The sequence below is a fragment of the Aulonocara sp. 'chitande type north' Nkhata Bay genome, linkage group LG11 (genome assembly GCF_057382095.1).
Source record: "Aulonocara sp. 'chitande type north' Nkhata Bay isolate Kocher_YH1m ecotype deep benthic linkage group LG11, A_spYH_male_GT1.1, whole genome shotgun sequence".
Classification (NCBI taxonomy): domain Eukaryota; kingdom Metazoa; phylum Chordata; class Actinopteri; order Cichliformes; family Cichlidae; genus Aulonocara; species Aulonocara sp. 'chitande type north' Nkhata Bay.
The window spans coordinates 19,961,538-19,975,460 of NC_141354.1; the positions used below are offsets into that span (position 1 = coordinate 19,961,538).

The 13,923-nt window shown below is 38.7% G+C and overlaps 1 protein-coding gene across 2 annotated transcripts; it reads right to left on the reverse strand.

Annotated features, from left to right (window-relative positions):
- Nucleotides 1–5,752: 5,752 nt before the first annotated feature.
- On the reverse strand, nt 5,753–7,055 carry LOC147318838 (protein S100-A12-like). 2 transcript variants are annotated; one of them, XM_086309931.1, is made up of 3 exons: nt 6,968–7,032; nt 6,320–6,470; nt 5,753–6,211 (listed from the first exon to the last, which is right to left on the reverse strand). In XM_086309931.1, the coding sequence occupies exons 2-3, from the start codon at nt 6,458–6,460 to the stop codon at nt 6,074–6,076; spliced, it is 279 nt and encodes a 92-aa protein (XP_086166057.1). In that variant the 5' UTR covers nt 6,461–6,470; nt 6,968–7,032; the 3' UTR covers nt 5,753–6,073. The 2 variants fall into 2 exon arrangements, with proteins under 2 accessions (XP_086166057.1, XP_086166056.1); XM_086309930.1 differs by having other exon boundaries at nt 5,754–6,211; nt 6,320–6,473; nt 6,968–7,055.
- Between the last annotated feature and the right edge of the window lie 6,868 nt (nt 7,056–13,923).

Consider the following 13,923-nt stretch of genomic DNA (forward strand, 5'->3'; position numbering starts at 1 on the left):
CCTCACCCACTTGTGATTCTTTTTCACATTAAGACCATTAAAGGAACCATTACCGTATTTTTCAGACGCACTTTTTAATGTAAGGATTTTAAGGTGCACTTCAAATCCTTAACCCCTTTTAGCAACTGTAAATGAGGACGGAACAAATTAGTTTAATTTGACCGTATTCACTTGAAAAACTATTCACTCGTCAGGACCTGTTCATGGAAAGAAACAAAACACTATGTTGTTACCAGTGTTGGGCAAGTTACTTTGAAAAAGTAATTAATTATAGTTACTAGTTACTTCTTCAAAAAAGTAAAGTAAGTAAAAGAGTTAGTAACTGAGTTACAATATTCTAAAAGTAATTAATTACTTGAAAAGTAACTATTGCATTACTTTAAAAAAACGTTCACCCTCTGGGGTCCAGGGTATAATTGGCCATTTTTAACTACTTTTGATTTTCCCTCCACATTTTACCTTTAAAAACGATTTACTTTGCCTTGTTTGGTATCGTCCTTTTCAGCACAACCTCACGTGTCTGAATTTACAATCATGTTTTCATTTTTTACATACTGTATTAACACAATTGATCTAAAATCAGACAAAAAACATAAAATCACAGTAGAAAAAGTTATATTTTTTACTGTAACAACCACAAACATGTTTAATGAATCATATTTCATAACTTTAAATGCAAATATAAATTGTCAATTTTAAAATCATATGCACAAGTTTTACAAACAACAAAGTTATTTGCAGCCATTTACATTTTACCCTTTTTTTTTTATAACCACTTCAAACTATTTACAGAACAATCAGCTGTTCTGCATTCAATAAGATGCCACACAAATTATTTGTGCCACTCCAAATATTTCTGTCCACTATAAAGGAGAACATCACAGCCTGATACCTGCAGGTCTGACAGCAGCAGGTGTATCACTCCTGTTTCTACCTGGAGACAGCAGTCTCCTCATTGTTCTGACACACAACACAAAACTATCCACAACACTACACACTAACTACACAAGACAACACATTAACTACACACTCCAAACACGCTAAACGTCACAAATCTCTCACATCTCAAAACTCCCTCTCTCTCTCTTTTTCTGCTCTCTCTCACTCTCTCACTCCTAAAACGTCCCCTGTTTTGTTTTTTGTTTTTTTGTTTTTTGTTTTGCTCATAAGCAGAGCGTGCTTGCTAGCACTGTCCTTAGACAGTAAACGTGATGAAACTATTGAGGAAAAAACACACGTATATATTGTTTATCATGACTCTGGTTTTACGTGGCCTATCAACACAGTTTAAAAACTGGTATATATCACCTTGTTGTTTTGTCTTTTAGTGGCCGTGTGATTGGCTTACCATGACTACTTAATTCTTCCTCAGTCAAACAGCAGCACTCATGCCATTGTTTTGCCCCCTTAGCTCCAGGTGTTGTGCTAGACAGTGATTACCGTCCGCAGGAGCGTGCGCAGCTGCTTAAAGCTGTAGCATCCAGATTACTTACAGCTACTTCCGTGCAACTGATATAAGATGCTGAACCAGCTGAACACAGCTTCAACCGTTTGTTTGCTGAAAAATAGTAACGGACCGCATTTTCTTGTTAGTAACTGTAACGGCGTTGTTACGATATAGTAATTAGTTGGATTACTCTTTAGTTACTGAAAAAAGTAACGCCATTTTTCCCATCACTGGTTGTTATATCCTGCATACTGGAATAGGTAACTGAAATCTCTGATTATGCTTGTGTAAGCTTGACCTAGGTCAAAGCTAAGAGACAGTCTGGTACATCAGGGGAGAACAGAAACTGAAAATGGGGAAGATCTTAGCTTGACCTTGTTCAGTGGAAAAATACCCTCTATTCAACAGTGTGAATGTAATTTTGTATTGCAATGCAGTTTAAAGTATAAATGATTGTAATCCCAATAAAATCTAGGAGGCATCCTTGCCTGACTCCCAAACCACTTCAACTGGCTTCTAAGCTTTTCCTGTGTGGATCTGTCCTTCACAAGGGAGAGACCAGCTGCCCTTCAGATCAGTCCTCATGGCCACCATAGCTGAAGATAAGAATGTCGACTCATCTGCAAATCTGCTGATTTTCAAATATGGACATATTGTCAAAGTCAGCCAATGCATATGGTGTTGGTACAGAGAGAAGTGTATACAGTATACTGAAACTAGGTGAACAAGGGAGCCTTCTCTTCCATAGGGCCACCTTAAGTGAGATAGTATGTGACAGCTGCAACTGTATAAGTTTAGACAGGAGAGTTTGCCTTTATTCTGTGTTTTAGCAAATGAGAACCCACATGTGTAACAGCATCATGGACCGACTGGAAGTCTGTTTCTTTATTGTCTCAAGGATGGAGTAACACACAACACTACAAAACAGGACAACTGGATACCTGGTGAAAGAATTCAATTTTTTCCCTCTCCTGGAAAACAGCATGCAGAAGAAATCTTGGCAGTTAAGCTCAGTTCAGAAATGCAGAAAGCAAATAGGACATTTGAGAGGAAGCACATTCCTGCTGCTGCTTTCACTACCCACAGCTCAGAGTCACAGTGAAAGTACCCAACTGAAAATAGCACTAATCATTTTTTAGTTTGCTTTATTAGAAGTACATTAAGTGTGCTAATTAAAAAAGCAATGTTGATACAATGCCAAACTGTATTATTGGAAAATTGTGCATATAATACCAAAAGTAAAACTAATTTAAAAAAGAAAAATGTTTCCCATCATTGTTGAATGGCTATTACTGCTGCACATGTTTACATTGCGTTCACTGTAATACTTTATATTATATCCTATTTATTATATTTGATTTCAAAACAATTTTATTTATATAAAGCTTATCTTTAAGTTCAATAAGGAAGATTTGTAGTCACACATCTGTCTGCTTCCCATGTGTTGGTGGCTTATTTATGCCACATCACTTCCACTTTCCCATGCTGTCAAGCTCATTGCGACATCACTGGTGTAGTCCAATCATCTTTCCACACGTCTTCTTAAAGGCATTCAGAACTTTTCCCTGCTGATGTTTTTTAACTAGAGTATTTAATAATTGAAACTATAACCCATGTTTCCAGAACTCTGGTGTCAGTCTTCATTTTATGTGTCATGACAAAGTGATGCACTCTGGAGATTTACTGAGGTCTTTCAATACAATCGGGTCACAGGGGTAAATTCTTTCTGTGTTCCTAGTGCTGTGTTATCTCCAAAAGTCTCTCCCCTTCTCTTCCAGAACAAACTCATTTATTTTCTGTAGTTGTGTAACTCTACTCTGTCCAACAGAAACACAATGTTGTTATAATATTGTGCAGCATTCCAGCTGTCCACCGGAAGTGACAGCTGGAATCTCTCAGATTCCCCTGTGTTGAAGCCACAGAGATATCCTCCTAAGGACTGGCTTCAAAAAACCCTACTATGACTATCCTTTCCAGCCTTACTGACTAAAGTGCTCAAACCTCACAGATATAACATGTGCTATCCTAAAGCTGTTTGGTTGGTTTTTTTGTACAGCTTTTGTAAAATTACACATTAAGACTTTTTTCTTTTTTTTTACTTCACTTCAGTCTTATATACTAGACATATCATTCATACCGATTGTGTTTTTCTTTTCAAAATACACATTCTGTAATGTCAGTACATTGTTTTATCGTGTAACTATAGTCTGACACAATCACAGGCCAACAAAACACAGTGTTAGCTTCAACCACTTGCATAACCACCTTTAGCAGCAATAACTGGAAGTACTGGTTTTCTGTATGGCTTTATCCATCTCCAACATCATTGTAGAGGAATTTTGTCCTGCTGTTCTTTACAACATTTATTTGTTTCACTGAGGTTTATTCATTCTAGGTTCTGCCACAGCATTTCATTTAGGTTCAGGTCTAAACTTTTACTTAACCACGATTGCAACTATTTGATTTTTTTTTTATCTTTTTTTTTTTTTAAACATTCTGTTGTAGATTTCATATTCAAAACAAGTAGAGAGACAAGTGATGGAGCCACCAAACAGCAAGAAAAATAGAAAAAAACCCCACATGACAGGAATTAATGTTGTGAAGGAGGGCAAGCATAGTTTTTATGTGGCAGACGAGGGCAGGTATGAGGTGTTTTCGTTGATATGCAGTGATTTTCTCCAAATATGGCACTGGCCAAACATCTCTACTTTGGTCTCGTCTGTCCCTGTTGCCCTGTACCTGTGCATGTGCAATGACAATAAAGTTGAATTCTAATTCTAATTCTAATTCTAATTCTAAAAGACATTGTTCCAGAGGTCTTATGGTGTTCTAAGTTGCAGCTTTGCAAACCAAAACTGTGCTGCCATATTTCAGAGAGAAACAGTCTTTTTCTGGCAACTCTACCAAACAACCCATAATTGTTCAGTCTTTTTCTGATTGTGCTGTCGTGAACATTAAGCATGTCTCCTAAAACCTGTCTGAGATGTAGCTCTTGAGTTTTTTGCCGCTTCTTTGAGCACTGTACAACTTGACCTATGTTTTGAATTCTCCTGGGAAGACTGAAAACTGTCATGAAGGTTTTGGTGAACAAAATCTTGTTCTTCTGAACAATCTGCAGAACGATGAACCCTATAACACTTTCGAGGTTTATGCAATTCAAGGTCGTTGTTGAGGTTTTTCCTCCTTGGCACTGCAACACAAACATCAATGCTCCAGACTCGCAAACTATCAAAGCACTGCTTTTATATGTCTTGATGGATGCTTAATTATCAAATATGTTATTTTCATTCAGTACTTTAAGAAGCTTTGTCCCGCCAAACCTGTCATGGAAGTTAAAGCTATAATTTGTGAGGGTGTGTGTGAAACGGCAAATATGATCACCTATGTGGTTTATTTTGTTTTTTTATTTTGTTGTTTTTGTTATAACAGAATTATATTCGTTCCATCAAAATCATTTTTTCACATAATTTTTTGCACTGATCTCGTTTTTTGGTTCATATTGCAAGAGACAATCCGACTAATTCTCTTAACGGTAAAGCAGCGTGCACTTGTCGAAATAAAAATCCCATAGACCCAGCTGTTTTTGTAAAGTATGTCAACAGTTATATGTTGTGTGTATGTATATTTCAGCTCAAAATCTAATTTATTACAGCATTTTTATGCAGCACATTCTCAGCCCCCCCAAGAGACCAATAAAGCACATAATCATAACCACATGTTGTTCTTCTATAGCTCTTAACCTCTACGATGTAAGACTGCTGCTCTGAGACCAGTTTGGTTCTCATTTTGTGTTGAAGTTTCACATGTGGTCTTGGCATTGCTCCTAAATCAGTTTTGTTTGTAGAAACTCCATTGGTGGAGTCGTACAGAGCCATGATCTGTGCTTAGCACAATGAGATCGAGAGGCAAACCACATATAATTCATTCATTATTTATACCCTTTTACTTATGGGCTAAATTGGACCGCAATGACATTTTTAGTGCATGTGGTTGTGCTCATAAAATGGAAAGTATAGAGAGTTCTATTAAGTGCAACAAAATATATTATAAACATATTCATTACAAGTACACTTCTGTTTTGGTAAAACCTAAAGGTAACTACAAAAACTGTAATAATTTAAAGTTACATTTAAATTAACAATTAGTGCATTGCCAGAGCATATACTTGAAACAAGTTTAAGCCCAAGTTCCACTGAGCCTTCAGTCTCAGGATCATTAGAAGAGCTTTTATCAATATTATAATATTTATTAAATATTTGTTTGAGGTTTTACCCTAATCCTCTTCTTAATCCAGTGTCATAGCACCTCTTTTGATCAGCAACAGCACTGATTTATTATAAAAACACACAGTAGAAAACATTTCAGAGACTCGTTACATCAACATGATTTAAAAAAAAAAAAAAAAAAAAGACACACCGACCAGATTTAAATACACAACTATATAAACTCTGAGAGTTTTAATAAATTCACATTTATGTTATCAATCAGTACAAAGGTGAAAGAGTTGCTGTAATGACAAAAAAATGATATTAACTGGGTTGAGAGGACGATATTTTCTACTGAACACAGTCAAGCTAAGATCTTCAATTCCAATTCCTGTGTTAGAAACAAGCTGAGAGTTACAGTCTATTTTTGTAAGAAGTAATGACCGCACATCATCAGTCGAGTCACATAGTAAACAAACTCCTCAAAGTTCACACAGTCGTGTGGGTTTTCATCCAGCTCCCTCAAGATGTTGTCACGTTCTGTCTTATCCTTGCAGTTCTGAAAAACAATGGTGGAACAATGAAGACTCAAGGACTGATAAGTATATTTTTCACATCATGACTAGATTTGGATTTATGGTGGATATACAAAGAGAATGAGTTGTACCTGCAGCCAATTAACCAGCTCTGCTCTCAGGGTTCTCTTCAGATCATTTTTCATCATTGTTTTGCTCCGTGTGCATTCCTGTTTAAATATGCCAAGAACTTCTTCCATTGCCTCTTCCAGTTTGCTCATTTGTGTATCCATGGCAAATGTCCTACTGAGAAAGTCCAAGGGAAGTGAGGTTAGACACATTTGAATGTGCCTGTGTTTAAATTCATCCACTGAACACTGAAAGTTTTACAATGCCTGAAGTATCACTTCTATTTGTAACTGAATACAAAAATGATTTACATTAAACTCCATTTATGCCATATTTTTTTCAACGGATATCCACACAGCACATAAATAATATTATATATTCAACAATATTGTGAAAACAAAAAAAAATAAGAAATGCAAAACACAAGGAGAGTGAACGATAGTTTCAGTATTAACATTTACACCTAAACACGAGTCTGTAATTTTGTTCTGAATATTGTTGACGGTAAACTTTTCTTCACATTGAATTTATTTTACTGGCTGAATAGACAAATAACCCTCATCCCCAGTGATAAGCATTTCTGGACATGACTAAATGTTAACTTTTAAAACTTTTAATTAGTAATCTGGTGATCTAAAGTGTCATATATTATCTCAAAATGATATACTCACCTCTGCAAAGATGTTGAGGAAAATCTGAGGATTTGAAGATATAATGTTCAAGGGCATCTCACTGTTTTTATAGAGGGAGATAAGAATGAGGGCCGTCCTTTTGGGTGTTGCTCTAAGTGTCATCATCATCATCATCAGATGTAAGTGTCATATTTCAAATGCAAAGTTAAATTTATTCATATAACACATTTAAAACAAGGGCTGTTGCCCAAAGCGCTGTACATCTAAAATAATCAAGTAATAATAATAATTAGGATTATTAGGACTTTACTTAAACGTACTTATTGATAATTTGAATTGACGTCTAAGCCAGATTGATAAAAGAATAATTCAACAATAATAAAATATTTTTTGTTTATACTTTGTTTATACTTTATTAATCTTTTATTTATCTTTTACTTATAAATAAGTAAAGAAATACCATGTTGCAGTGATGTGCAGTGACATTTATTAAAACTCAAGAAGAGACGATCTATTTTCAAACACACACAAAAAAAAATCTTGGTAAAAATAAAAGTGTATTATAGGAAAATTGTGCATAAAATATAAAAATATATTTTTTATAATAATTCTTTATATTATATTCTATACATTATATTCAATTTCAATTCAGTTTTATTTATATAGAGCCAAATCACAATAGTGGCTAAATATTGTAAGGTAAAGAGCTTACAATAAGAGGGAGAAACCCTAACAATCAGATGACAGTGAGAAGGGAAAAACCTTTTAATTGGAAGAAATCTCCAACAGGACAAGTCTCAGGTTAGGTGCAGCCATCTACTGTTTGGGACTATGTGGGAGTTGGGGGAGAGAGACAAGCCAAATACATGATGTGGAAGGGTTGGTGGAAGAGAGCTAAAGGTCTATAATAACTCATAATTCCATACAGAGTAGTGTATATACACATAATGTGTGAAAGAAGAGGAAATGTTCAGTGGACCATAGTAAACCCCCAGCAGCCAAAGTCTATTGCAGCATTACTAAGGGTTATGTTGCAATCGCAACTTTATTCTAAACAGGATCATCTGACCCACTTCCTGCTCTTTCTTTCCCATTCTTTATAAATAAGTTCCATTTATTACTTATTACATCCCTCTGAAAAACCCCTCAAGCTGCTGTTACAACCAAATTTCCCACAAAGGGAAATTTGGTTGTAACAGCAGCCAAAAAGACACATATACAAACAAACAGTACACAGGACACGGAACAGAAACATACACTATTTTTCTTACATATTTACATACAAGAAAGTATTTAGTCAGCCACCGATTGTGCAAGTTCCCCCACCTAAAATGATGACAGAGGTCAGTAATTTGCACCAGAGGTACACTTCAACTGTGAGAGACAGAATGTGAAAAAAAATCCATGAATCCACATGGTAGGATTTGTAAAGAATTTATTTGTAAATCAGGGTGGAAAATAAGTATTTGGTCAATAACAAAAATACAACTCAATACTTTGTAACATAACCTTTGTTGGCAATAACAGAGGTCAAACGTTTACTATAGGTCTTTACCAGGTTTGCACACACAGTAGCTGGTATTTTGGCCCATTCCTCCATGCAGATCTTCTCGAGAGCAGTGATGTTTTGGGGCTGTCGCCGAGCAACACGGACGTTCAACTCCCGCCACAGATTTTCTATGGGGTTGAGGTCTGGAGACTGGCTAGGCCACTCCAGGACTTTCAAATGCTTCTTACGGAGCCACTCCTTTGTTGCCCGGGCGGTGTGTTTTGGATCATTGTCATGTTGGAAGACCCAGCCTCGTTTCATCTTCAAAGTTCTCACTGATGGAAGGAGGTTTTGGCTCAAAATCTCACGATACATGGCCCCATTCATTCTGTCCTTAACACAGATCAGTCGTCCTGTCCCCTTGGCAGAAAAACAGCCCCATAGCATGATGTTTCCACCCCCATGCTTCACAGTAGGTATGGTGTTCTTGGGATGCAACTCAGTATTCTTCTTCCTCCAAACACGACGAGTTGAGTTTATACCAAAAAGTTCTACTTTGGTTTCATCTGACCACATGACATTCTCCCAATCCTCTGCTGTATCATCCATGTGCTCTCTGGCAAACTTCAGACGGGCCTGGACATGCACTGGCTTCAGCAGCGGAACACGTCTGGCACTGCGGGATTTGATTCCCTGCCGTTGTAGTGTGTTACTGATGGTGACCTTTGTTACTTTGGTCCCAGCTCTCTGCAGGTCATTCACCAGGTCCCCCCGTGTGGTTCTGGGATCTTTGCTCATCGTTCTCATGATCATTTTGACCCCACGGGATGAGATCTTGCGTGGAGCCCCAGATCGAGGGAGATTATCAGTGGTCTTGTACGTCTTCCATTTTCTGATGATTGCTCCCACAGTTGATTTTTTCACACCAAGCTGCTTGCCTATTGTAGATTCACTCTTCCCAGTCTGGTGCAGGTCTACAATACTTTTCCTGGTGTCTTTCGAAAGCTCTTTGGTCTTGGCCATGGCGGAGTTTGGAGTCTGACTGTTTGAGGCTGTGGACAGGTGTCTTTTATACAGATGATGAGTTCAAACAGGTGCCATTCATACAGGTAACGAGTGGGGGACAGAAAAGCTTCTTACAGAAGACGTTACAGGTCTGTGAGAGCCAGAGATTTTCCTTGTTTGAGGTGACCAAATACTTATTTTCCACCCTAATTTACGAATAAATTCTTTACAAATCCTACCATGTGAATTCATGGATTTTATTTTCACATTCTGTCTCTCACAGTTGAAGTGTACCTCTGGTGCAAATTACTGACCTCTGTCATCATTTTAAGTGGGGGAACTTGCACAATCGGTGGCTGACTAAATACTTTTTTGCCCCACTGTATGGACAATGGTTACTATAAACAGAGTACTGTACAGTACAGTTATTAAATTAAATAAAAATAACTACAGATAAGAGGCAAAGCAGGTTGTAGTGCGAATCGGTTAATTAACTTATTGCAGTTACAGCGCAGATGTAAACATCTATGTTTGTTGGGAGCAGTTGTGATTGTACAGTCTGACAGTTGCAGGGAAGAAGGACCTGCGGAAACGCTCCTTCATGCATCTAGGATGCAGCAGTCTGCCACTGAAGGAGCTCTGCAGTTCAGCAACATTTACATGCATGGGGTGGGAGACTCTGTCCATCAGAGATGTTATTTTGGCCAGAGTCCTTCTGTCTCCCACCACCTGCACTGGGTCAAGGGTGCATCCCAGAACAGAGCTGGCCTTCCTGATGAGTTTATCCAACCTCTTCCTCTCAGCTGCCTATAAACCGCTGCTCCAACATACAACACTGTAAAAAATGACAGATGCCACCACAGAGTCATAGAAGGTCTTTAAAAGCGCTCCCTGGACTCAGCAGGTAGAGTCTGCTCTGACCCTTCCTGTAAAGAGCATCAGTCTTGTGGCTCCAGTCCAGTTTATTATTCAGGTGAACACCCAGGTACCTATAGGAGTCCACTATCTCAATGTCCACTCCCTGGATGTTCACCGGTGTCAGTGTGGTGGGTCTGCGTCTCCGGAAGTCATCCACCAACTCCTTAGTTTTCCCGGTGTTGATCAGCAGGTGGTTCTGCTGACACCAGTCAACAGCGTCCAGAGTCCACTGTCTGTACTCTGAGTCGTCCTCACCTGTGATGAGGCCAACTATGGCAGAGTCGTCAGAGAACTTCTGTAGGTGGCAGCGTGGGGAGTTGATGGAGAAGTCTGCAGTGTAGAGGGTGAAGAGGAACGGTGCCAGCACAGTTCCCTGTGGGGCCCCCGTACTGCAGACCAGCGTGTCAGAGACACAGCCCTGTGACCTCACATACTGTGGACGTTCTGTGAGGTAGTCCAGTATCCACTGGGACATGTGGTGGTCCACTCCCGATAGCTCCAGCTTGTCTCTCAGAAGTCGTGGCTGGATGGTGTTAAAAGCACTGGAGAAATCAAAGAACATGATCCTCACAGTGCTTCCAGGCTTCTCCAGGTGAGTCAGAGCTCGGTGCAGGAGGTAGATGATGGCGTCCTCCACCCCAATGCCAGGCTGGTAAGCAAACTGCAGCGGATCCAATGAAGACTTCACCAGGGGGCGCAGATGGTTTAGAACCAACATCTCGAGGGTCTTCATCAGATGCGATGTCAGGGCTACCGGCCTGTAGCTGCTGAGGTCCTTGGTATGGGAGGTCTTTGGTACCGGTACCACACAGGAGGTCTTCCACAGCTGTGGTACTTTCCCCAGTGACAGGCTCAGGTTGAACAGATAACCTAGGATGCCACACAGTTCATCTGCGCAGCATCCCAGGAGCCTGGAGCTGATGCCATCTGGACCTGCAGCCTACCGCACCTTGATCTTGCGAAGCTCGTTCCTCACTTGAAGTGCTGAGATAGAAAGAGTGGATTTTGGGGGAGGGGTGTGTATGTTGGAGTCCACAGAAGCCGGGGGTGGGTGTAATGACTGGGAGCTGGGAGGTGTGAAGCTGAGAGGTGTGAAGTCCTGAGATGAAGGACAGGCAGTCCCTGAAGATGAAGGAGATTGCAGCAGGGGGGACGATGCTGTGGGAGGGGTGGGTGGTTGATCAAACCTATTAAAATATTTATTTAGGTCATTCACCCACCCCAAGTCTCCTGAAGCCTGGGGGGTTGGATTTTGTCCTGAGATTGTCTTCAGGCTGTTCCAAACCCGTACTTTAATATACTTGCATTATCTATTAGAAAGGCCATTTCATTCAGAGCAGTCTCTCTCTCTCTCTATCATCAGCTTTCCTTGCTAATGTACTGAAAAAGTTATTAACTAGTTTTTCACACTCTGTCTTCTCTCTATCATACAGGTTAGCCCTTTCAGGTTACCAGAACACACTGGTTTTCAGTAAAAGCTGCTGCTAAATCAAAATATGAAGGCAAACTGTTCCATTTTTACTTGCTCACTCTCTATGGGCGAGAAAGCGGCGAAAAGGGCATGAAAGGGCATGAATAGCAGCCTTTACTGGCAGGAAGCAAAATTTTAAATTCTGTCCACAATTAGTATCACAAACAGTCACAAACAAACAGAGAAAGGAAAAGACCAGAATATGTAAATTAGAAATAAGTAATTTATTAGTCCACCACCTAATAAAAGGTTTATGTCAAACCTGCCCTAAACTAACATAATTGGTCATTATCAATAATCAATAATTTTTTACATTTCTGTAGTGGTTAATTCATCAGTATGCCCAAGATTAAAACAATATTTTAAATAATAAAATCTAGTTATTGTTGTATTATTGTTGTACTATACATTTTCAAATGTATTGTTAATGCATGGTAATGCATTTCATTATTTTTGATTAATATGCCAAATTACAGTTATTTACTTTCTTGAAAAGAAAAATCAGTTTTAGTGGTTAAGTGTTATACTTGATTTACTTCTAACTTCTCAGGGAGGTCAAGTGTGTTTAGAAAAAAAAATGGGTATAAAAATGTGAATTCAGAATTCAGTTATTTGCCTAATATAGGTTTATGGCATACTTCTAAATTATTTGTGTTTTCTTCCTTTTATTCCAGGTGGTCTAATGACTGTGTTAATTATTGGTTGTCCATTGAATGATATGAAGAAGTAAATAATCTCACAGAAAACACTCTAAACAGGGTCATCTGACTCGCTTTCTGCTTTCTGACTTTTCATTTCACTCAGTGACTGCTACTGAAGCTGGTCAAACTGTAGTTATTATGGTGCCTAAGTTTTCTGGACAGCTCCTCGTGGGACTTGGAGATGGAGAAGAAGAAGCAGAAAAAGGTCTGTGATTGGCTGAACTCTTCCACGCTGTCAGTCTGCAGTATAGAGAAAGTTAAAGGTGGGTTGAAGTCCAGCGCTACTCTAGCACTAAGTGTTAATATAAGTGTTAATATAATATGTTCATTATTTGATGCTCGCCTCTATCCATAAATGACATAAACATAACTAAATATATATACATACATTTCTTTCTGTTCGCACCACAAACACATGACCCTATACTGTGCTCACTGCATCATTCTATTTTTGCACTGATCACCACCTGCATTCATGTATATATCTACCTGCTTATCACTTTTAATTTTAATTTTTGTGTTTATTTAAGCATTGTCTGACAGTATCTTTGCACTAAGTACCACAGCAATTTCCTAATGTTGTAAACCTGCTCAACATTTGGCAATAAAACCCTTTCTGATTCTGATTCTTCTTAGAACTGGCTCAGCTGTTCACCTTCCACTGGACACCCATTCATCAGCTGGCAACAATTCTAGTGTTTGTGAGAGGGAGTAAGAAGTATTTCATTGTGATTCCTCAAAGTTTAAGGAAGCTTATCAAATGTGATGTAAACCTAAACACAAAAAGACATTTTAGGGCAGGGGTCCCCGACCCCCGGGCCGCGAGAGTTGAGGATCGGGTGTGAAATTTATGGTTTTCAGGGCTTTTAATGTTCTTTAGCGTAATTTTTTTAAATCGTTTTTATTGTTAACTCTGTTTCCCTGGGTCTTTTCCCGTGTGTTATTAATAAATTGTCTTTTTTGGTACTAGTACTTGGTTTAGTTGTATTTATCCGCGACACCTTAAAGGCCGGTCTGTGAAAATAGTGTCGGACATAAACAGATCCGTGGCGCAAAAAAGGTTGGGGACCGCTGTTTTAGGGAACTTAGATATGATTAATACCTTTGTCACATTTGCAAGATTAGCATGCAACCATTAGTCAGCTCTCGGGTAATACAGAAACTTGGGGGGGGGGGAATAGTGCAATTACTCTTTTCAAAGGAAAAAAAGGAGGTTCTAAAAATAAAACCAAGGAAAAGAAAAAACACACAATGTTGTTAGAATTTGCTGACATAGTATACAGGATGCATGTCCCTTTTTAACTTCGGGACCCAGAAATCCCGAAGTTAAAATGGGACATGCGTTGTTGAGAATCACCAATCAAAGATCCTGTGGGATTTCGAAATACACACGGAAAAATTCATGATAGCT